The sequence below is a fragment of the Anoplopoma fimbria genome, chromosome 14, assembly GCF_027596085.1.
Source record: "Anoplopoma fimbria isolate UVic2021 breed Golden Eagle Sablefish chromosome 14, Afim_UVic_2022, whole genome shotgun sequence".
In the NCBI taxonomy this organism is placed as follows: Eukaryota; Metazoa; Chordata; class Actinopteri; order Perciformes; family Anoplopomatidae; genus Anoplopoma; species Anoplopoma fimbria.
In genome coordinates this window covers 5,046,418-5,070,647 of record NC_072462.1, presented here as the reverse complement: position 1 = coordinate 5,070,647, position 24,230 = coordinate 5,046,418, and the positions used below count along the sequence as shown (strand labels likewise).

General features: G+C 42.8%; 1 protein-coding gene across 2 annotated transcripts in view; it reads right to left on the bottom strand.

The window, feature by feature from the left end:
- Positions 1-24,230, bottom strand: part of col5a1 (procollagen, type V, alpha 1) — a 71,644-nt gene that overhangs the window by 19,531 nt on the left and 27,883 nt on the right. For both annotated transcript variants that reach the window (XM_054612492.1, XM_054612493.1), the window contains exons 5-31: positions 18,239-18,370; positions 17,376-17,483; positions 16,848-17,282; positions 15,661-16,182; positions 15,477-15,533; positions 13,844-13,885; positions 13,209-13,271; positions 13,024-13,098; positions 11,083-11,175; positions 10,595-10,651; positions 10,399-10,452; positions 10,084-10,137; positions 9,868-9,921; positions 9,700-9,753; positions 9,523-9,576; positions 9,029-9,073; positions 8,236-8,289; positions 7,713-7,757; positions 6,650-6,703; positions 6,519-6,563; positions 5,820-5,873; positions 4,761-4,805; positions 4,486-4,539; positions 3,716-3,760; positions 3,225-3,278; positions 1,324-1,431; positions 281-334 (exon numbers count right to left, since the gene is read on the bottom strand). In XM_054612492.1, the coding sequence (XP_054468467.1) occupies positions 281-334; positions 1,324-1,431; positions 3,225-3,278; positions 3,716-3,760; positions 4,486-4,539; positions 4,761-4,805; positions 5,820-5,873; positions 6,519-6,563; positions 6,650-6,703; positions 7,713-7,757; positions 8,236-8,289; positions 9,029-9,073; positions 9,523-9,576; positions 9,700-9,753; positions 9,868-9,921; positions 10,084-10,137; positions 10,399-10,452; positions 10,595-10,651; positions 11,083-11,175; positions 13,024-13,098; positions 13,209-13,271; positions 13,844-13,885; positions 15,477-15,533; positions 15,661-16,182; positions 16,848-17,282; positions 17,376-17,483; positions 18,239-18,370 (2,511 nt within the window). The remainder of the gene's footprint in view (positions 1-280; positions 335-1,323; positions 1,432-3,224; positions 3,279-3,715; positions 3,761-4,485; positions 4,540-4,760; positions 4,806-5,819; positions 5,874-6,518; positions 6,564-6,649; positions 6,704-7,712; positions 7,758-8,235; positions 8,290-9,028; positions 9,074-9,522; positions 9,577-9,699; positions 9,754-9,867; positions 9,922-10,083; positions 10,138-10,398; positions 10,453-10,594; positions 10,652-11,082; positions 11,176-13,023; positions 13,099-13,208; positions 13,272-13,843; positions 13,886-15,476; positions 15,534-15,660; positions 16,183-16,847; positions 17,283-17,375; positions 17,484-18,238; positions 18,371-24,230) is intronic.

Sequence of the window (24,230 nt, the reverse complement as noted above, 5' to 3'; positions counted from 1 at the left end):
AAAAGGCATATTCAAGTCCTCTGCTCTTTGATCAGGAAGCTTCAAGCGTGTCCACTTGTCAGACTGCGGCTTTGCTAAAGAGGCTAAAGAATGAGCCATCAAAAAGTTCAGAAAGGAAATCTTCACATGCACATGTATGAATCTCCTTTCAAATACACAGAAAAATGCAAGTGTGCAGTTACATTACGGCCAAATAAATTGTGTCTTCGATCAGTAGAGGTTTTAAAGTTACTCTGATTACTGAGCAAATTAATGTGGAGCAATACATGTGCGCAATTACCTTTGGTCCTTGTCTTCCTGGGTATCCTGGCAATCCGGGGACTCCAAGTTTACCCTGTAAATGAGAAAAGCCAAAGCAGAGACAGATTAACACAACGCTCCAAATTGATTCCCAAATGTAGCTCCTTCCAGAGCCACACAGGACATTATTTGACTGTCTTTTTGGATCAATTCCCACATTGTGTAATCCATAATTACCTGATGCATGTGATGCCAACATTTTATAAATAAGACCCCCTGGTATTTATCTGACTTTATACAAGAAATATATTGTATTTTAATAGGTTATGAGTAATGCAAATATAATAGAATCAACAGCAGAACTTCTATACAAAGTTGATCTTCTAATGAGTAGCTTTCCAGCCTCAATGCAGGGCAAGCCGACTGCAGTATACTTCTACCTGTACAGCTGTGTATGTATACAGAATAGTAGTGTTATTCTAGTAGTAAAACTACATTGACATATGAAAACCTGCTCATTTTAATGTTGAAATGTTGGCTGCTGTGCAGGCTTTAATCAAATATGAGAATGACTCATCTGTCCCCCCATGTGTGATCCAGATGACTGGTGTCTACATCTGTAATGTTGTGTTACCGCCAACGCAATTCAGATGAAAAACACTTTAAGCTTTAAGGATAATCAACACTCCGGTTACCATGGAACACAATCACAGATTCCCCGCCAACTTTACTGAACAAATTCTCAAGCCATTTTTTTTATGTCTTATGTGAAAGACCACTAAGGGGCCACATCCTCTAGAAAAGAACCACAAAAAATGTCAGAGGGATTCTTGGTAACAGCTTACCCAGTGTTCAATTTAACAATAAAAAAAATTATTTAGAACGACTTTATGCTCCCAGCTGGTTCAGGAGCAGAAGCAATGAAAAATTCTGTTTACTTTTCAGAAGAGAATGATCGGAAAAAAACAATTTTCCTTGTCGAGCCCTGCTGAGCTATCAGCCTGGATCAAACAATTTAGGAGACGTTATCAGTGGGGTATGAGTGTTTGAGTCACAGAATCAAAACCAGCCAGAGGAGCTTACCTTTTCACCACTTGTTCCAAGAGGACCGGCATCTCCTGGCAGACCTGAGCGACCCTTTGGTCCCTCGGGACCATCCTCTCCTCTGGGTCCTGCTGGTCCAAGCTCTCCCTGGAAAGAACAGGAAGTGCAAAGCATAAATATCACATGACTTATACTTCAACATAATCCACTGCCAGCCTTAGGCCTGACCACATACTTGTACATACTTCATTACCATGTGGTATTACCAAGTTTTCTTGTAAAACATGTTGAATGTATTTCCTTTTACATAAACCACAAATAATGAAGTAGAAAAGAATTAGCAAAGCCAAATTATAGAAAAGCCATTTTTTTGTTTATTTTAATATCTATATCATTTAGACAGATACACCAACTAGCAGTTTTCTTCCCTGCTTTTTGCTTGTGCATTTCTACGTTACTGTGCACATTACTGCCACCAATCAGAATTTATTAGTCAAAATCTGATGCACACTTTGGGTGTATTTGCTAATATTGTTACCTTGTTCTGTAAACTTTATTCTTAAAAAACAATAAAACCGAAGGATGTTTTTTTTGCCTAAACTTTAACTTTGATTGCTGTTTATTTAATCCTGAATATTCCATGTTATAGACACATACTTAGGATATTAAACCACATTTTCAGCAGCAGTGACAACGTGGAGTTTGTTGAACATAAGGAGTATTTTCATGTTATAACAATTTTATTTGTAATCGCAACCTTTTTCTTGTAAAGCAAACAAATCCATCCATTCTGGGTAACTTGGGTTGCCCTTTTAAAACTGTTGCGAGTGCAAAGTTGCGTAAATAGTCAAGTAAAGCAATTTTCCTTAGCCGCCCTGCCCCTCAGTGCAGTTAGCGATCCTATTATTGCTTCTCTCCGTGAGCGTGCTCCCCCTTCTAGTGGGCCGCCGGCTAAATGACGGAGTACAAACTCGGTCTGACAAGCAGTGGCTGCTGCGTGGAGCCAGCGGCGTGTGAAAGGTATCTAGTTAAAGGCCTGTACGGAGGTGCACAAATGCGCACACACGCTCGCGCTCAAGTACACATAAAACAGCATCAAGCAAACTGTACTTGACTCACACTTGCAAGCTCATCAAAGAGAACACTTTAAACTAAGCACCTTCTCACACACACACACACACACACACACAAACACACACACACTTTTCGTAGGAACGCTTCAAAACGAGTCATTTAGATTCTGGTCCATGTGTGACTCCTCCAGAAACAGAGGCCCTCCTCAAATCCTTGCTTTCATGTGGATCTGCTACATCTCCAGAGGGTGGAGGGTTGAAGCCCCATGTCTCACTCTTTCCTCGGGTTTGAAGGGGTTTAGAGTGCCATTGATTTCTCCTTTCCTTTCTGTATTCAGCTATGGACATCCAACAGGGATTGTGGGATTGATGTTTGAAGTAGGGGGAGAGCGAGTTATGTTTCTCACTGTAAAAAAAGATAGACAGTTTCCCCCACTACTTGACATTGTAAATCCCTAATGCGGTTTGTAGAAGGAAACTGTTCCTGGGTACACCTGTCAAACTTCCCCTTTAAGTTTAAGTTGCCCACTGGAGATTCAAAGAGGGGCTAGAAAAGGGATTCGAAACTGCTCACACAAACACATAAGCACTCACACTCGCTAACAGCTGGCAACAGGAGCAACACCTTATGTTTGCTCATTACCCACAATTCCACAGCAGTCACAGAGGCTTAGGCCATGAGGGGCTAACGTCTCAGGAGTGAGCTGAGTGATTTCACTTAGTTCAGGTAAAGGTCACCTCCCCAACAAAACCGAGAAAAAAACGCCGAGAGCGAACGTTACAGTTGTCCTTTTTTAAGTTGAATTTCTTTGAATGATGTTTCAAACGTTCGAGATGTGATCGACAATGTAAACAAAGAAGCCTTACCCTGTCGCCCTTGATACCCATATCTCCCTTGAAGCCGGGGAAGCCGTCTTCTCCCTGGTGAGAGGATGAAGGAGACAAATAGGTTGAGGATGCAGTAAAGGAGAAAGAATAATACAGATGTTTAAAACCATTTGTGTGGTATTCATAAACGGATGCACACTCAAAGGCGAGCACACACACACACACACACACACACACACACACACACACACACACACACACACACACACACACACACACAGATGCAGAGTCTTGGCAAGATCCCCTGTTGCCATAGAAACTCTTGATCGCCTTTTTTCCCTCCCTCTCTCTTCCGTACCAGCATCAGTTTAACAGGATTTCATTGAGATCATCATGAGCATGAAACATTCCATGAAAGACCGCCACAAATATTCAGTGTGATTCATACAAATATTACAATTTCCCTGACGTTTATAGTCTCTTCCTTTCACACAGACTCTTTCTTAGCAAATAAGTCTAAGCTCTCTTACCTTTTCACCCTTATGTCCTTTCATGCCGCGTACACCGTCGGCTCCCTGTGATGCAAGAAAAGACAGATGTTACGGGCCGTTAGGGTGCAGGTTCTCATCAGATGTAGCTAATTGTCAGTCCTTTTTTTCTTTCTTCCAATGTGTCAAACAAGGGTGTTATAGATATTACACAATGTAATGGGTTCATTATAATGTCTATAGATTCGAGAGTGACTGTGAAAGCTTTTCAAATCCTCACATTTACATATTTCTTGACCATTCATCTCATCTTCCCAGAGGGAGCAGACACTTGAGCCATGTAACTGTGGGACTTTGAGCTAGAAGTCAAACCACTTGTGCGATCCCCTCTCTCAGTGGAAGCTTTAATGATTGGATCAGTCACGCCCTCTTGCCAAGATTTTATTTGATGGGATTGCTTCTGTCTTGGTTCCATCAGCGTCTTGATAAAGGGCTGAGCTGTAAATCTGCCCCTGTGACTAACCTTACCAGAGCAAAGTGATGTAAGATCCGAAAAGATGACTCTCCTGTCTTAATCTCTGCATTACTAAGATAGTTTTCCTGTCTCTGTGACAAAAGCAGAGGCTATTCCATTCTAAAAAGTGCCTAGAAGTTAAGCTGTTAAGCCAAATACTAGGCTTTTATTTTGTTAAACTACAGCAAAATAACATTTTAATAAGATAATTGTAAGCCCATAACAGTTGGTAATTTCGGGGTACTAAAACCCTGCTGATATCACAAATGGATTTATTAGTGGTCGATAATCATCTCACCTTCACGCCTCGTGGCCCAGGATAACCAATGGGTCCTTGAGGGCCAGCAGGGCCCTGGGGGAGATAAATGTTTAGCGAGAGCTTGTAGCACACACACAATTACGGTACACACACAGTGCTAATGTTATCTACATTTATGCAAAATGTTTTATGCAAATGGCTGTGAACTAGGACAAAGGGAGGGGGGAAAGAAACTGAGAAAATCTTGAATAAATTCAGAAAATAAGTTATGCAAGCTCCAAAAGTAAGAAAGGCAGTAAACCAGTGAACCTCACCAAGTGTCCTTTATCTCCAGAAGGCCCCTCCTTTCCAGGGTGACCCTGTGAATTATTAAGAGAAATATTATTAAATCTCATCTCAGGATAATTACCACCATAAATACTACAACACCCCCTATAACTGAGGGATTATGTTGTAAAACTATGGGAGGATGTATCAACGTGGAATTGATTTCATCTCATTTGGGATTTTTAGCTTTAATGCACAAGTATTACAGAGGCAATATCGGCTATTACTGGGCTCCAATAGCCAAGATTGCCGTTTTGGGACTTCACAATACATTACACACATACTGTCCATGCGTGTGTGCAAACACAAAATGCAGATGAGGTAAAAACGCACATCCAATATGGATGTCCAGTAAAAAGAAGAAAGAAAAATGCAAGGAAAATTGATTGCACTCTCACGAGACAAAGGAGCTCTGAAAAGCCTCTGATGGGTTTTTAGTGATGTGAGAGAGGAGGGCGAAGGAAATAGATACTAGGGAGGACGGAGATGAGGGGTGAGGAGGGAGCATTGAGATTGAGAGAGAGAATATTGCGGGTTGATGGAAGAGGCAACACATGAATTAATTAAAAAAAAGCAGAGTGTGTCAATAGAGAAGCTATTTCTAATCCAAAAAGACTCTGAAAGCCATTAAAAGAAGCAGGAGACATTGTACAGTGTCCACTCTCCTCCAATCTATAACTCCTTCTCTTTCATCAACCCCCCTTGTATTCTACACCCACCCAGTCCGTCTGTGTTTTTCTTTCACTAAAGTAATTCATATTTCACTGTCACTTCAGAGACGACCTGCCATTAGCGCAGGTGTCTTCTGCGCCGTCTGCGCAAAGATGTGCGTGGGCGCGTTGTATGGCACATATGTTTCGGACAAATAATCATATCACTGTGTCGTTAAACATTGAAATGACATGTATGTTTTTTCACAGTTATGAGAAATTATACTTTGCAAGTTATGAAAAAAAAAAAAAAAAGGCAGAGAGGGAGAGAAGTGAGGAGCCTTTTTCAGCTTTCATACATTTCTTTAGATGTTTGGTGTATATGTATGAACTCACCGGTGGACCATCAGCTCCTGGCATTCCTGGCAAACCGGGCTTTCCAGTAGGACCCTAGATAGAAGAAAAAACGTAAGGACAAATAAGACATCAAAGAGTAAAACGACATGCAGCAATTAAAGGTTAAAGGTTTCATAAAAGTCTCGCTTACAGCTCTGTCAGGCCGTACTGACACACGTTGGTGTTTTGAGCTAAATGCTAGCGTCAGCATGCTCACACACACATTGCTTCTTCGAACTGACCTTTTCAAACTGACAATCTACTCTTTATTTGATTACATTTTGCTTCATCAAATACCGCAGCCTTTCTAGGACTTCATTTATAAATCAGGAGAAAACATCGTGTCTACATTATTCATTCTCACACCGTTCAATAATAATAAACTGAATACCCTCCACATAAACTGGCAAATGTGATTTAGCTGAAATTGGATTAAAATGTATCAGGATTAAAATCTGTCTACTAGGCACTATTTGTGTCCTGCGTCGGGGATGGGGGACACGTTTGCATAATAGTGTGATAAGCATTTGGAGCTGAATAAGAGCAACTTGGCTTTCAGCTCATGCGAATGAATGAGACGATTTTATAGATTTCGGTTCTGCGTTTATTAACATTTTATCAAGCTGGCAGTTTTTTTGTTGCAGAACCGGCATGTTTCACAGTATGTTATCGTAACGCGGTGCTCATGTGATATTTTACCTTCTCTCCTGGTGGTCCGATGGCTCCTTGGGGGCCAGCAAGTCCCTGTGGAGAGGATAGAAAATGCTCAGAACAATTTACGTGATGGATGAGAGAAAATCAAACGTCGGACAACCTTTTTCATCACTGACCTGGGTACCTGGGTTGCCCTGCTGTCCGGGAGGTCCTGGCTCTCCTTGAGGTCCCTAAAGAAAAACAAAAGTACATTTTAGAAATCTCATCACACAAACTTAAATTGACTAAATTATTAAGTTGACTAAAACCTCCCGTGTGAAGGGAAGAGAGATTTGTTGCTTCATATGGTCCATTAAAAGTGAAATTCTTCTCTTAACAGATATAAATCAGAAGCTGTCCAACGGCACATCACTGCATTATTACCCTTCTTATACCTAAACAGGCAAATAGCACAATATCTTTCTCGAGACACTAACACACACACACATACGCTCTGCACATATTCTCACACCTAGTTTCCTAATGACAGAAACTGCTGAACCACAAACACGAAAACACATTCACTCTCAGATAACTGGCAATCAATTACGTGGCCCCAGTCCAAGAGTCTGGGAAAGCTGTTGATCTTCCATCTCTACCTAGTTGGAACAGTCCCAACAGAACAGACAGGCCGCTCCAGCCAGGTATTCTCTCATTACGGTCAGGCGCTACAAGAAATTGACCCCCGGAACGTTACAACCGGTGGTGGTGGACTGCTCAAATGGATCTAAACACAGCCGGTCTATTATTCATTATGTACTAAGTATCCTCTGATTGTGCTGGTGTGTGTTGGTGTGTGTGTGTGTGTGTGTGTGTGTGTGTCTATAGGAGTGTTTAACCCCTCTTGGATTACACAGTCACATTGTGGGGACTCGCCATTTACTTGCTGACAAAATTAGGCTAAGAGTTAGGCTTAGGCTGGTAGCGGTGGTAAGAGTTAGGATAAGTTTCCAGGAAATAAATGTAAATCAATGTAATGTCCCCAAAAGTTGTGAAAACAGGACTATGTGTGTGTGTTTGTGTGTGAGTGTAAGAGAGAGAGAGAGGGAGAGAGAGAGAGCTCATGAGGCAAAACCGATGATTTGAGGATAAAATAAAAAAGAAAGACTGTGGGAGTTGTGAGCTGTTTGGTTTTATCTAAGAAATGGAGAACTCCTTCAACTGAATACTGGCTTTTGAATCAATTCCAGCTTCACTTACTATGTTTCCTTTGGGTCCAGGGTGGCCATCCATTCCAGTAACTCCCTACAGCATTGGAGATGAACACAATGATTAGCACATATAAAGGAAGGACAGCAAATCGGTATTACACTGAAAAGTTTAGTGTTACAGCTGCACTTTTAGCTGTTGAATCCCTCTTTGCATGTCATTTATTGTATGTGACATCTGTACATCCTGCACAGGGACATCAATGCAAAAAGGGCTTCTTGATTGATGTGAACTGTCCACGTTAAATTAAATCAGCTGAACCAGTATTAACATTCGGTTTTAGCTTTGCTTTGCTATAGACATGTGGCTGAAACCCTGGAAATTAACTCAATAACGTATGCTACTCTTTGTGTATGCTGTCTGAAATATATTGAGTTATATTTCCCGGCGGGTGTTGTTTGCAGTGGATCTTGTTTTATGAGATGGTAAAAAAAACATGACTCTGCTCTCTAAACAGTATATCTATTGTACCAGCATGGATATGAAAAGGTGGGAGAAGGGTACGGGGACTCACAGGGGGTCCTGAAGGTCCCTGAGGTCCTTTTGGTCCGAGCAAACCACGGGGCCCCTAGAGAGTAAAAAAAAAAAAAAAAAACAGAAGGGAAATGAGATTGAGAATGATATCAAAAAGGCTTGATGAATTATTTAACACTCAGGTTTTAAAATTATACTTCTGGATACAACCTGACACCCCAAATGTCCTTGAGGATATTCTACCAAGTCAGATAGTGAGGGAAAGCTGCTCCTCTTCTTTTTTTTTTCTTTACTACACATTCATTCCCCACAGCTATGCCTGTCAAACATTACCCCGAATTTCTCTTGCTTTGCCTCAAAGCTACAGTTACCTAACAGGACCTGTTGTCCTGTCATTGTAAATGCAAACCAATGTAGCACACCCTGGTGGACAGAATAAGTCACAACAGCAGCTATCAAGGCCTTTCTGTTGGTTTCTCTTCCCCCTGTCTTTCTCCTCCTCCGCGGGGAATATCCTGCCTGAGAGAGTGGGAGGCTATTATAACAAGCTTGATATGAGCTGCCTGCATTTCTCACCTCCAAATCTCCTCCTGTACGGGTGAAACACTAGCAAAGCCTCATCAACATACACTTTCCAGCAACGTAACGCTGAGAAAAAAAACAACCTAAATTTATTTGAATATGTACAGCGGCAGCAGAGGATATATGACACGATCAGATCCTTTGGTTGTTCAGCCAACACACTTGGCATGATGAGTCCGGGATCTCTCAACTCTATTAAACTCAAAATGTCTCGGTGTAGGAATCGAACGGTAAAGCATGTGATCACTCACTGGTTCACCAGGAAGTCCCCTGGGCCCGATCTCTCCATCATCTCCCTGGGAAAGAGAGAGATAACGGGTCAGAATGTGGAACAGACGGAAAGTGAGGTGTGTGTGTGTGTGTGTGTGTGTGTGTGTGTGTGTGTGTGTGTGTGTGTGTGTGTGTGTGTAATGAGAGAGATAATGGGAAGACACAGAGAAAAAGACGGGGAAAGAGAGGATCAGGTTGCATCAGCTGTGGGTAATGAGGATGGTGAGGGAGATTACGGGCAGATAAAGGTGTGCAGAGATAAAACATAAAATAAAAAATGGAGTGGAAGTGAAAGGGTCCGTCAAAAAAAAAAGGTGACTTTGGTAAGAGGAAGTTGATTATCTGACTTTCTGCAGCAGAAAAATAACAATTAAAGGGTGAGAAACATCGGACACAAGCGTACACATTCTGCTTTCTTTGAAATGAAAATAGAAAAAAAAAGAAGAAGGCGTGAAATTGTGTTTTTTCCTGTTACCCTTTCTCCATCCTCTCCATGACTGCCAGGAGGTCCAGACGGGCCAGATTCACCCTGGAACAACAAACATTCAGATTTAACAGTGGCACACTTACAACAAATACACACACACACACACACACACACACACACACGCATACGAAAACACACTTTTCATAGTACAATAAAATAACTTACTCTGTGTCCTTTTTCACCGGGAAGTCCGGCCAGACCATCAAACCCTCGGTCTCCCTGAAGAACAAAGAAAGAAAATCAGGTTGCCTTCATCTAGTACAAGCTTCAAAAACACGGGTGTTATGAAACATGGCACACTGAAATGCATTATGAATATGGTCGGTAAGGTACCTTGGTTCCAGACTGTCCCGGCATGCCCCTGGCACCGTCGGATCCAGGACGACCCTGTGAGAATGACAACAGTTACATAAGACGACTGTTAACAGATGTCCTTGTGAATTTACCATGAAGACTAGAATAGGCCTGGCTTTTTTAAATCTAAAGCACGACATACAAGAATATGTAATATGTCTTCGCTGTTCTCAACACAGTTTGTGTTACACTCACCCTTCTGCCAGGCTTTCCGGAGGGTCCAGAGCCACCCAAAGGTCCACGTGGTCCCTGAAAGAAAAACACTTCGAAAATTGGAAATATACTTGGAAATATCATGATAAAAGAAGAAACATTGCATATCTGCTTTTGAAAAGTTTCAAAAAATGTAATTAATGAATTAGAATTAGTTTGATCTAATACAATATACCAATATTTTAACAATTATTTTGTATATGTTAACACGTTTTCGGATGGGGTTTGCTTTGATTCAGTTGTTTCTTTTTTTCAGAAATATAAAAAAAAAAAATTTCACACTCTTATATCTCATACCTGAGGGCCTGACTCTCCAGACTCTCCCTTAAGTCCTGGTACACCAGGAGGACCCTGAGAGGAAAACAAAAATAAGCTTTAATGGACACTAAACCAATACAAGTGTTCAACTAATAACTGTAAAATCACTTTTGTACATAAGGTTTCTATTGATTATTTAGTCTGTGTCTGTCGTAAAGAGCTTTGAAATACATACCAAAGGTCCGGATCTGCCAGTCAAACCCATTGGACCTGAAGGGCCGCGCATAGCCAACTGAACACAGGAGGGAAAGGAGAAGCAATAAGAGGAAAGAATATCTATATATGTATTTATATATATATATTTAGGAATGTAAATTACTGAAAGCTGCTGTACATGTAGCTGATGTAAGATTAAATATAACATGGATTTAGCCGTAAGTGTATTTGTGTCTGTTCATGTGTGTGAAATTGTAAATTAATTATGCAAGCTTGTGAGCAACAGCAGGGTAATAAAATATAACAATGAAATAAAGAAAATAAATGTAACAATGATGTTAATAAAGGAGTACCAATGGTGTGTATAGATATAAAGAAACAGGAAATATGTCAAGAAATAAGATAAGAAACAGGAGAAGCAAATATGGTGAATGCAGAAATAAATAAAAAAAAACATGCATTACTGTATTATTGACTACTGCAGTGTGTTTATGTGTGAACTGTTACCCTGGCCTGCTGCATGATGGCTTGCATCTGGGACTCCTGTGCTGACACAGCAGGTCCCTTCTGACCAGAGTCGCCTCCAGCGCTGAATCTGAACTATGGAGGGAATCACAGATTGATGACACTTCGCCGCAGCAAATGTTGATACCGGCACACAGGAGGCACTGGCAAAAGTAATAGCTGAGAAAAATGTGAAATGGCCATTGCAGCAACATGAATATTTTATTTGAATCTATTCCCAACAATGGCTTCAATATTCCTTTAATACAGAGTCCCCCCGTCTTGAAAACTCTGCAGCAGATGTCGAGCTAAGCATCAGCCTCCAGCTGTCAAACCAGCACCCCTTAAACGTTGCCTCTGCAGGCCATGAGCTGCAAATTCTACTGGCATCTGGTGGCGATAAGCCGGCATTGCACCATAGGCAGATATTCTGGCTTGTGGAGCAACGCAGGGTTTACGTATCTCAGTCCTCGGGAGGCTGAGTGTCGGATGGTTTACAGATCAGAAGCAACACACCAGCGTAATACTGTGCAGGATTTCACCATCACAGAAATGTTGTTACCAAGAAGCAAAATACAAACATCAGGGATGAGTCAGATCCACTGCTGCTCACCCACCATAAACTAAATATATCCAGAACTTCTCACACGTATTGTGCAAATCCCACGGTTTATTCTTTTAGGTAAATTTCCGCTGAGTTTGATTAAATATTGGCCCTTACCTTTGCTATCTTAATCACAATCAAATACATACAGCTATTTGTTCTTTTTGTTCCTGCCTGACAATCTAGTGAGCCTTTTGGTCTGTCTTCAATTCTTTCTCTCTCTTTATCTTTTTCTCTTTCTCCAATATGCATTTCTTTACCGACATTCATATCCATCATTGAACCTTGAACAAAATGTTCCGCTACACCAAATTGGCAACCAGCGAGGCTAGGGAAAGCGCAAAAGCACTGCGATGGGAACTACATTATTTATTTTATAGAGCACACACTCCACAGAAAGTAAATGGAAGATGCGCCTCTAGCCACTGGACCGTTTAAGCAAAGACATAAGTGTAGAGAAATGCAATTCAACCCTGTTATGTTGATTCCACATTTTTTTAACACTGAGCAGTCCTCTGGTGAGAGAAGGGAGAAACAACAATGCATGTTTCCCATTAGCCCCCGGAGCTCAGGGATCAGGTTTCAAGCCGTGCTTTTCTGCCAGTGGATACACCAGAATGACTTGGGTTCCTGTCCAGACAGAGCTTGCCTCATGGCTCCCCCAGACCCCCGAAACCACAACCTCACATCTGTACAACTAATCAGATCCAACAGCAGCTGTATTAGACATCTTGCAAAGTACAGAAGGGAAGGAAAAAGTCTAAAAGGGTAAACAGCGCAGGATGTTGATAGCACGGCTGTTTAAGTGAAGCGGTTGAAAATTGTTGGATGAAGCTGAAGCTACAGACAGAACCGACAGCACTGCTTTGCTTCCTGTCTACAGCTAAATGACTTCCTGGAAGGACACGTGATAGGACATCTAAAATGTTGGCGAAGGAATGTGGACTTAGTTCAAACTACGAAGGGAGAGAAAGTCCTTGAATATGCAGAGTTCAGTTCATGGAGTCAAAACAACTGAGTGAGCACCACAAGTGTTCTAGAAGGGGGTTATCCTACTTACTGAACAAACCACAAGGGGCTGCTAAAGCCCAGATTTACATTACAGAATATTTGTAAGGCCCTTAAAAAATGGTTTCAAAGGAAACCCCCTTCATTCCACTGCTCTGTAAACCACATGTCAGAGTTATTGATAACACCGAGAAGGATGCATCATACTTGGCTTTCAACAAGGCTAAACATGGATGAAAATCCACATGGAAAAATGTTTTAGCTCTTAAATGTCGGTAAACATGAAAAACACACAGCGCTTCCTACTTTTATCTCAAATGTAATTTACTTACAGGCAGCATCAGGACAGTTCCAGGGGGTCCTGGCAGACCATCAGCACCAGGAAGACCAGAACGACCCAGAGGACCCTTCCATGGAAAAAAGAACACAAACAAGAATACACGCACAGAAATGTGGTTAGTTTACTGTATTTTAAGAGCTTTGAAGAATCTGTGTGACATCTATAATTTAAACCCACCCTCTCTCCAGAATCTCCAGGACCGCCTGGTGGGCCAGAAGAACCTGGGGGTCCGGGGAGACCCTGTGTAAAAGAAAAAGATCTAATTTTACACACAGCATACACGCATGATGCATCACAAAGAAACAGACATATTTTCTCCACTCAAAGTTCTCGCCTTTATCTTGCAAAGTGATCACACATGGGAGAAAGGAATGCATGAGGCAATACTGGACAGCTCGTTGAGTAGTAAATTCGGAGCGAGGCGCTCTTTATTTGTCTATCGCTCAACGCTTGAATGGCCGGCCTCTGTGGGACTCCATCTGCAGGGTGTCAAGAGCAACGTCGTCTGAAAGAATCGTCCTAGATAAATAATGAAGTTCCTCAACATCTGCTCAAGTCCATATCTCTTCTTGGGGGAACTGTTTTGGCCACTCCCTTTGCATTACAAATCAGGCAGCCGTGGGGGGGATTTTTCACAGCAAAGCACTAAAACTTGAATTTTTTTCCTATCCACAGGACGTAGCATGCAAGGACTAGAAGGCTGGGTGACATAAACCATTATCAGCTTTTATATACAGAGCAGAGATAAAAAAAATATGACAAGATGAGGACAAGGAAATAAAAAGAGAGGAAGTAAAGAAGGAGAGACTTACTGTTGGCCCTTCAGGCCCAGCCGGACCCTCTACTAACATTCCCTGAAACACACAAGCACAGATATCATCAGTTACCACAATCGCATGACCACATTCATGTGTGTGTGACGATCTCACAGTGTGCACACACACACACACACACACACACACACACACACACACACACACACACACACACACACACACCCGCGGGCGTATTCTGTGTTCATTAACACAGGGCTTTGGTTAAAAGGAGGTAAGTGTACATGAGTACATGTCCGGACACACCTGCCTATCAAGTTCCCATCTCAAAGTCGTTGCTATAACTTAGTGTGCATTCCTGCCTGTCATGTTAGCTGTGCTTGCAAATAATCTATGGAGAAAAAGCAGGGTGAGAGAGCGGCAGAGCCAGAAAAGGCAGAGACGCCCCGAGGTGCTCTGCTACCTGGACAAGCCAAAGGGGAGTACTAATGAAATTGAAGTAATTATTAATTAATTCACAATATCAGATCAAATCAAAAAGCTCATGCGTGTGATTTAAAGCCTGTTTATACATGCCTCTACGCTTTGAAATATATTCATTGAAGTCATTGAAGGGTATTTCTATCATAAATCTTCGTAGCTGAAAAAAAACAGCGAGTCATCTTAGTTCGGTTTAGACGACTCACAGATGCATTGTTGCAGCTCTTTGGGCCTCTGAGATGTTGTTTTGTTTGGTACAGAAACTCACACGTTATCATAACTCATTCGAAATTTGCGGTGTTTTCCATCATACAATCACTGCAATTGATCTCTGACACTAGCTTTTTCCCACAAGCTAAACCTTGTGGGAAAAAAATGTGTGTGTGTCTGTGTTTGTGTGTTTAATACTCTGCTTTTTTGCGTGTTTATAAGAGGAATAGACACACTGGGTGGTGATTTGGTCCACGAACATGCTTACTCATCTAGGAAAGTGGACTTAAGACACACACACACACACACACACACACACACACACACACACACACACACACACACACACTCCTCCACTCCTGCTCTCACACATATAAACATGAAGATACTCAGTCACAGAGCGATGTATACTTAGTGGAGCTCGGTGACATTTGTTTGAAGCGAAACAGCTGTAGCTGTATGAGAGATATAAATTCCGTCTGTGTCTGTATGTGCCTTTGCAAAGAAAGTTCGTTGTCCTCACCTATAAATACTGTATGAGTATCTGAATGAAGGTTGGATGTCTTTACCCTGTTTGCGTTTTCAAATAAGATTAGTTTTTTGGGCAGAGAGGCGGGAAAAGAAAAGGCTTTCTTGCTCCCTTTTGTTCTTCTTGTATCCCTTCCCTCCCTCCATCTCCCCCTCTGTTTACACCATACCCACACTGTGTTTAGAGATTATTGACCGTCCCTGCATGTCCGCTCTCTAAATGTTTAGCTGTCTGGTCTGACCAGAAGGAGCGAGGGGCCTGGCCCAAGGACACTGTGAGAGCGGGCCCTGTTGTGTGTTGGGCCTTAGGATTGTCATTCAGAAGTGATAGGTTGATTGTGTTTGGATGTGGATCATACATATGTACCGGCAAATATAAACAAACCCGTGTGCACACAAGAGCACAAGGCCTACATCTGTTGCTCAAGTATGTTGTTCAAATAGTGATACTCACAGGCTCAATAACAGCAGGCTCTCCCTTCTGTCCCTTCTCGCCACGAGCTCCTCCGACCTGCACACCAAAACACACAGAGACAGAAATAATCAGCCAACTCCTCCTCTTCAACACCATCATCATCATCAGATCCTCGTCTTCTAGATCATGTCTGTGCCAGTATGTCCTTCCATTCTTTTTTCACCTGTCCATAATACTCATCGGTCTCAGCAGGCAGAACTTTGCCCTCTTTGTCGTTGTAATCTTCATAGATACCATAATCATCTAGATCGGTATACTCGGGGAGGGCCTCCTCCTTGAACCCATTCTCCAGATCTGTGAAGTCGCCGTCACCTTCCGCGCCCAGGCCCTTTCCGGTGGCGATGGATCCCCCTGCTCCGGTGCCAGCGCTGGCCGATCCCCCTCCAGTGGAGGAGGATCCTCCCACGGAGACAGAACCGCCTCCAGCAGAGCCGCCCCCCATGGTGATGGTAGAACTGCTGCTGCTGCTGCCTCCTCCACCTCCAAGGTTGACTGAACTGCTGCCGCCGCCGCCTCCACCTCCAAGGTTGACTGTGCTGCCGCCTCCACCACTGACAAGAACTGAGCTGCTGCCACCGCCTCCACCTCCGATGTCGATTGTACTGCTGCCAACGCCTCCACCAATGTTGTATTTGTCAACGTCATAATCGTATCCATCGCCGTAGTCATCGTAGGAACCTCCCGCCTATAAAAACACAATTATAGTCAATAAAGTGTCTTTTTTTCAATAAGGGGCAACTGATGTTGGTAACTTCCTGTGTAAAAAAATAACAGTAGAAAAAAATATTGTGGCCCTAATAAAACATACACGTAGCGTAATATGGCTGCAAGTAAGGATTATTTTCATAATGGATAAATCTGCACATTATAATTCAAATAAGCCCAAGGTGATGTCTTTAAATGTTTTGGTTCTGCCCGACTAACTGTCCAAAACCCGACGACGTTACCTGTTCCATCCCATATTTAGAGGATTTAGAGAACTTGAAAAATTACTTTGAAATTTGAATCGATTATCAAAATAGCTGCAATATATTTTCCGTTAATCAATCAATCTGTCTTGTACCATTTTTTCCCCAAAGCTGCAAAGATGGAGATTTCTCTAAAAGCATTTATCTCTTGATCGATTGGATTTGCTTCCCCCATGTGGATTGGTAGATTATAACATGAGAATGGGCCCCAAAGAATCCCCTGCTTATGTATCCCACACATTAGTAGAGGTCGGACTTGCAACCGAAGCAAAAAACAGGATTTAAAATGTTTTTAACAGCTCCTCAATACACCTATTAGACCTACTGTTCCAACACAAACAACAATTAAGTGAGGATGTAAGCGTAATTAACGTCAACGTACTGATGTCTTATTGCTGGTGAGGGTTATCGAAGATCCTCCTCCGCCGGTGATGACCCTTCTCTCGATTCCAGTCCCTGTGCCCAAGTCAATCTTTCCCTCCGCATCCAGATCCAGCTCAACCCCGGTGCCAATGCTGGAGCTGGAGATGGTGACACGTCGAGAGGCGTCCCCATCGGGCGACGCCGTGGCCTCGTCGTAGTAAGTTTCGTAGTTATTGTAGGTGTCGTAGGTGTCGTAAGGACTGGTCTCCTCTCCGTAGGCGTCTCCTCCGCCGGTGGCCGTACCTGAAGAGCTCGCCGAGGAGCTGCTGGATGAGCTGGAGTCTGTGCCAGAGGACGAGCCGGTGGCGATGGAGGTCAACACTTTGCCGCCGGTGGCACCAGAGCCCCTCAAAACCTCCTCCACTGTGGTGGCCACGCTGTCTCCGTCCGTCTCCTGTAAGGCACAGACAATGCGGTTACTTTGCATGCTTGTACTTGCATTAATACTCAACATATATTTGTGGCAAAACATGAATTGGTAGACTACCTTGACTTCCTTTGTGGTTGTCACCGTATCAGACGTTGAATCCAAAGGCTTACCATCCCCGTCCTCATAGTAAGGGTATTCATAGTAGTAGCTGTCCTCCTCTGTGTTCTAAAAGGAGAGAAACATGACACTCACAGTGAGCGGGAGTGTGACTGAGAGAGGAAAAATATACCTATCAATTTTAAAAAACATGATCCACTGCCACGTTGCTGCTGGGTCTGGCTGATAAATGTGTGACGGACTGGCCATCGATCAGTAGCACGCAGGAATGCCTCCCTGTTGCAACTTGTTACAGCTGAATGACAAATTACTTTTTCCAGTGCTTCCCTAATGAATCTGTCACACATCTTTAGCAAAAAAAAACAGTTTTTTGTGTATCTTACAGGCATACTGACAGGCCCCAGGGCAGGGAAAAAGGTCAAGAGGAAGGACTTCCTGTCCTTCTTTTAACATTTCTCTGACACACCTTAAATCAGCATGCAGTGTGTTGGTGGTATTCAGTGCAGAAAACGGTGTGGTGCAGAGATGCAGGCTTAGGCAGGCACCACATCATTCCTGAACATTATTAACTAACTGATAACCCTGTACTTCCAAGTCAGCACTTTCCCTCTGGCAGAGTGCCAAGAAGCTCTTTTCAGCACAGGATCCAACCGAGATCTGATCTGAGCATCACAGACAATTATGGATTAAGGGAAATGAACTTCCTCGGGTAAGGTCGGCCATGAGAACACTCCTGTATGCAAAAAAATCCACCAGAATTACCTCTAGTAATGGGCAATGTGATGGATTTGTGTTTGCAAAGCTGCACTGTGAGCTCTGAGTTTAAAGGAACATCATTTTGAAGAAAGGGTCTCGTTACTCACGTATTCATCGGTGTTGGGGTCCTGGTTCTGAGGCTGGTCTGGCACAGGCACTTCACAATCAGGGCTGTAGTGCTCACAGTAGTCATAGGCAGCACGATGGTCTGCTACAATCAATAGCTGCTGGATGTCTCCCTGGAAACCACAAGAAACAGGAAGTCATGAGACCCACCGGATGCAGCTACAAGTCATGCATGTGAATAAACAACCAAACAATCGGCGAGGGGGGGATGAAAGCATCTAAACAAACAGAGATGAGGGAGAACATCTGCGAGCAGCACTATCACATGCAGAACAGGCAGTTCTGAAACTAGGTCAAGTCAGGGGAATCAAAGGCTGACTAAGCGATGAAGAACTTTGTCCGGAGTCCAAGAGTGTCGCTTTGCATCAGAGTTGAGCACCAGAGTGCGGAGTTACATGAGAACAAGGAGCAACGGACTTCATGTCGCTGCAGACGATGACACAAACAAACACACAAAACCGCAGGCTCACACACCCAAAGTGAGTCTTTAACAAGATGATAGATCCTAGGACATTTTGCTTTTGAGCTGACTGTGTAAGACGAATGGATCGACTTAGCATGTGCGACGTGGTGAACATGAGCAGACCTGCAGCTACAGAGCCATTCGACTTAATAAAGTGTGTGCATAATATATGTATGTAGAGGTGAAGTGGGGTGGAACAGTAGCAGAAGTGAGAGATTTTAAAGGAAAGGAGGAAGAGCAAGAGACAGAGATTGATAGAAAAAAAAAGGAGGAGAGAACAAGAGGGAAAAAAGTGAAAAGGCTCAGAAGGATCCCGAGGCTACATGGGGAGCTGTGTGTGTATGTGTGTGTGTGTGTGTTTGCCACATGTTTCTGAACAGCATGCATATATGGCAGCAAAACGCTGTATTGCATCTATCCAGAGATGTCCTATCACACATCCAAATGCAGTGATGTCATTCAACATCAATCAAATACTACTGAAACAAATATATATCTTTTGGGAGGGGGGTGTATGCCAATGAAGTGACGCAACTATGTGAACGGACCGCCACAGAAGATGAAATGTTTTTAATTATGTCCAATTACAGAAAATCTGCAACCCCTCAATATATCTTTGCAGCTGAAATTCTCCACAGATGGATTACATGTTTTGGTCTAACCAGTGACAGTTCACCAAGGAGCACCGATCAGAACTCCTCGTCTCTGATCTTTTAATAACTCTTGCAAAACACTGTTTCTTGCTCCGTCCATGGCTCTTGCTCATCAGTTGGGTTAATGGAAAACAAATACCAAAACTTCCTCCAAAGCACAAAGACTGGAGTAGCCATTACACAACTCTCCCAGCCGTGAACTCTGAGCTCCCAGGAAACTTTCAAATGGCTACCCCTGATCCATTTGTCCAAAGTCGGGTTCTGTTAGGAGCTTTTTGCTTTGTATCAGTTTCTGTTTCTCCCTTCTCCTGGCAACACTGTGGGTAACAGCTGCGCTGAGAGGGGATGATGGGAATTCAGTGTTTGAAATGAGGTCACATTCAATAAGGAATAAGCCCTCTGTACAACAAAACAGCCCTGTTGTCTGGAGCATTGCAACTGCTTTCCTATTCATCTGCCATTCTACTGCTTTCCTTTTTCACTGCTTCCACACTCTTTTTTTCTCTACATCTTCCACAGCGGTCAAAGATAAGTCGGGGGTAGATCCTGACCACAGGTGGTGTGATCCTAATTTTATACCAGGATGAGATAATTAATCAAACACCTCAGCATTAATGAGGACATTCTTGCAGCGCTGAGAGCACCGTGGCAGAATGCGTCTAATGATGTGTGACATGTACACAGAGAGAGAAAGAGGCATCTGCATGCCTAGAGAGAAAAGTGTGCTGCTGGAAGGATCTCATTGAGGCTGGAAAAGCTGATGGCTGCTTTTGATTGTGCTAACTCTATAGCCAAAGGCGCATGAGAGGGAAGAAAAAAAGGATGAAAACGAAGCTGGATTGGGAATGTGGACCTGAGTTGAGCTGTGCTTATTCCGCGTTGGAGCATTCAGCACAAACAGTTCCAGCTGTCTGAAGTTTTTTATTCTGTTAAAAGTTTTGGGCTATAAAAAATGTTTAGGCACTGAGGGCTGCACAAAACCAAATGCAGATGGATAGGCAGAGAGACTTTAGAAACAAACATTTTTTAACTTGGAAGGAAATTCTAGCAACTTAGAAATGCACTTTGGTCTGGATAATGGCCAAAGAGAAAAACAAGAATGGCCAAATGCAATGCAGTCAACTGTAGTTCTTAGTGTGCGTGAAGCTCTGAATACTCAGCATCCTACATTTCCCATAATGCAGCTTCATAACTTTCCATCATAAGTCTATCAACCTGTTTATGACACAAACTTTCTTTTGTAAACTTGTAGACTCAAAGGCCAATCCAGATATCCCTGATGACATCACAATGACATCATCAGCAAAGAAAGAAGTGCTTAAGAAATACAACACAAATCGTTTCATAGTCTCCATGAGTAGCAAATGGACATGGCAAATCTGAGGAGAGCCAAATTATTTTTTTTGCTACTTTTTTATACAGATATATAAAAATGATATATAATTATTTGGAAGAGCACACCTTTTCTGATTTGGATCAGATATAAATAATGATGGGATACTAAAACTGCAACTAAAGTATATGTAAAGAGGTCTGTATTCACAAAAAAAGTTGCTATCTTATTTTCTTTTCATCCTCCATCTTAACACAAAAATGATTTCTGCGTTGATATAAAAAGACATACAGTACGTACGTTCCCATGAACCTGTACACCTTCACAGTAAAACTATTGTTAACATCTGGATCCACTTAAGCTGGTTGTGACTTCCTTTTTTTTTCAAACCAGAGCTGCTCTTTTTTCACCACTCGTCGATCCACAGATTCTGATGCCAAACTTTAATATAAGCTGCTGTTTTATAGATGTATGGAAGCAGTGAATAATCCTATACTGTACTCCAGCTGTTTGCTAATGTCATTTAGTATTCTGCTGCTGAATGTTAAACTCAGTCCAGCAGAACATTTAAGCAAGACATATTTACTTCATTACTGTATATGGGGGCTACTTCTCTATGTTTGATGGCACAGGAAACCGCACTGCAACAACTCTTTGTGCAGAGTCAGGGATTCTGAATTTGATAACGGCGATTAGTTAAAGCCAACACTTAAAAAGAACAGGAAATTATAGCTTCTTCCTCATTTTAAGTCACATCACCGGACACAAACGCAGACTGAAATACATGTAAAATGATTAATGTAACACATGGAGACACATACACACAAGAACCGCCGATCCCACACCCAAACAGAGCACACCAAAAAGAATTATAGAATCACACCCAAACCCCTGGGGGAACCATAAAAGACATGCAATCAGCTTTCATATTTGAGAGGGGACAGCAACGTTTTTCACTCTGGAGCATCATGTGGCACATCAGAGTGGTGCTTAAGGCAGAAATTTCAGACAATAACAGGGTTGCTGCTGTCAGCATCTCCCTGGACTTTGCTGAAATATGACTCTCCTCTGGGCCAATGCACTGGTGGAAAAGCCATTGCCTGTGGCTGTGAGCAACAGTCAATCTCCTTCCACATACTCTGTCTCAAAGAAAAGGTTGAGGACACTTGCATGCACGCAGAAAACATGCACACCTTAAGTCCTTAAGTGACCTACCGTTTCCAAGATTACAGAAGCAGAACTAGGACCGATCAATAACTCTTAAAAAGAGTCAACCTATTCTGCTCTCTGTATTTTATTTACTCAAATGTCACATCAACTTTTTTTGGCTTTCATTCCAGAACCTCACCCCAGTTCGGCCCACACACACATGAATCCGTACTGGATGTTCTGGTTGTGTCCAGGTGGGGGCAGGAGAGTGCTCTAGTGAGCATTAAGCCAAACATGTGTCTCCATCTGAACCGGACCCACAATCCAGCAGGGTGGACCGAGTTCATTGTGATCCCTCTTCTGAATTTAAAGATATGATGCGTGGGACGGAGAGCAATATTGATGCTGTTTTCCAAAACATCACGACACAATGGACAGCGAATGAGTGGATTCAATTATTGCAACACTAGCGGCTAAAACGTAACAAAATTAAGCGCACACGTTTTCGCTCTTTCTTATACACACTCATACTTTAAGCATGCGGTGAGGGGAGCCCGACAAATTCTTATTTTAATGAGAGGAAGGTGATGTCAGGCGATCAGTTTTGGGCTTAGAGCAGTATAGCTTGAAATAGACGGCACAAATCAATGCTCATTATTTCTCCATATCCTCACGGACACCTGTCAATGGTTCTTGCACAACAGCCTACAGGAGAAAGAGTCTAGTTTTTCGTCATTTTTCTAGATTATATGTCAGCAAAGAAAGAAAATTGGGCAGGAGGGGCCCCACAGAGGAGGATAAGACTCTGGGAGGTCCGAGCTTTGACTGCATTTTAAGGCGAGCTACTTTCACAACATATTTACACAGTCACCCCTGAGCTCTGAGCCAGGCCCTGGTACCTCTGCCAGCCCACACCGGTGCACTCGCAGTCCCAGCGCCTGGGCATACTCCGATCTGACCACGAAAACCAAACAAAACGTCGCTGAGCTCGGCCCAGCCGCACAGAGGCCATAAATCAGGATGACAAACACACAAAAATGCACATGGACGCGTAAACAAACTAGATGTATGATGCGTGTAAGCACATGCATGCAGACGTACATGTTTAAAAATGCCTACAGAGAACTCTCACTCCAACAAATTTACAGAACTAAACCTTTACCAGACATGAAGTACGTTTTCACCCACACACACTTTCCCCTCCAGACTGTAGCTCAACCCCGACACTCAGAGCAGCTGCCAAGAGCAACAGGCCCGTCTGCCACCCCACTTATCCACCGCACAGCACCTTAACCATTCCCTCACCTCCATGCCGCTCTCCTGTTTTTTTGGATCCCATCTGAGACACTCCATCATTTCAGTTCCTCAGCGTCCAAGCCCCCCATCCCACTCCCTTCTGTATAAGATTTTTAATTCCACGTCTCCGAGGACTACAGGCAGCCATATTCACATTTCCTGTTCATTTGGGGTGGTGGAAACCAGAGAGGGCTCGCCTCATCTAACAGACGTAGAATCTGAGCGTTTGGCTTGGCCATTTGCTGAAATCTACATAGAAAAGTGCTGAGGGCACACTTCAGGGCTTGCTGACACAGTAAAGGAAAAACAGAGGGAATAAGGGGGCGAAAGACAAACATCTGACATGAGTTAGGGAAACTCTCTTAATTATCGTGGTGGAAACTCCATCTTCCCTGGGGCTACTGAAGTCTACGTCCCATTCCTCAGACTGAATTGTATGGAGGCAGTGTGTTCTGACAGTGAAGCATGACTTAAACCTTGGACAAGATAATGCATATAAACGTGAGAACAGCAATGTACACACATATGGATTCTTGGGGCGATTTAAGGGATAGAGTTGACTACAAAACTGAGCCTCAACATACCATTCAGAAGTGTCATTATGGCTACTTTACTAAAAAGTGAAATACACGGTAAATTCTCTATTTTAATCTGTAATAATCCATTATCATCTGGATCACAACATCTGGATTACTGTATGTCTAAATCCAGCTGGTACAGATGCAGTTCCAAGTTTCTCCACTGACATTTTTTTTTTCGGAAATCGTTTCGACACTTAAAAATATACATTTGCACTCGACACTTCAGCAAAATACACTCAGTTGCCAGTTTATTGGGTATGTATAACTAAACGTAATGCAGTCAACTACAACACTATCTTAAAGAAGGTTAGAAATAGGCTTTCACACTGTCCTTAGACATTGGTTTAGGGAGCTGTTAGCCCGCGGCTATGAAAGCTCTTACACTGGCACAATCCTGGCTCATTCCAAAGTGGGCTAACCCCGACTTTAGCCCATGGTTTGCTGGCCCTACACAAAACCAGATTAGCACCAAGTTTGTGGGGCTATCCCCTCAAAATT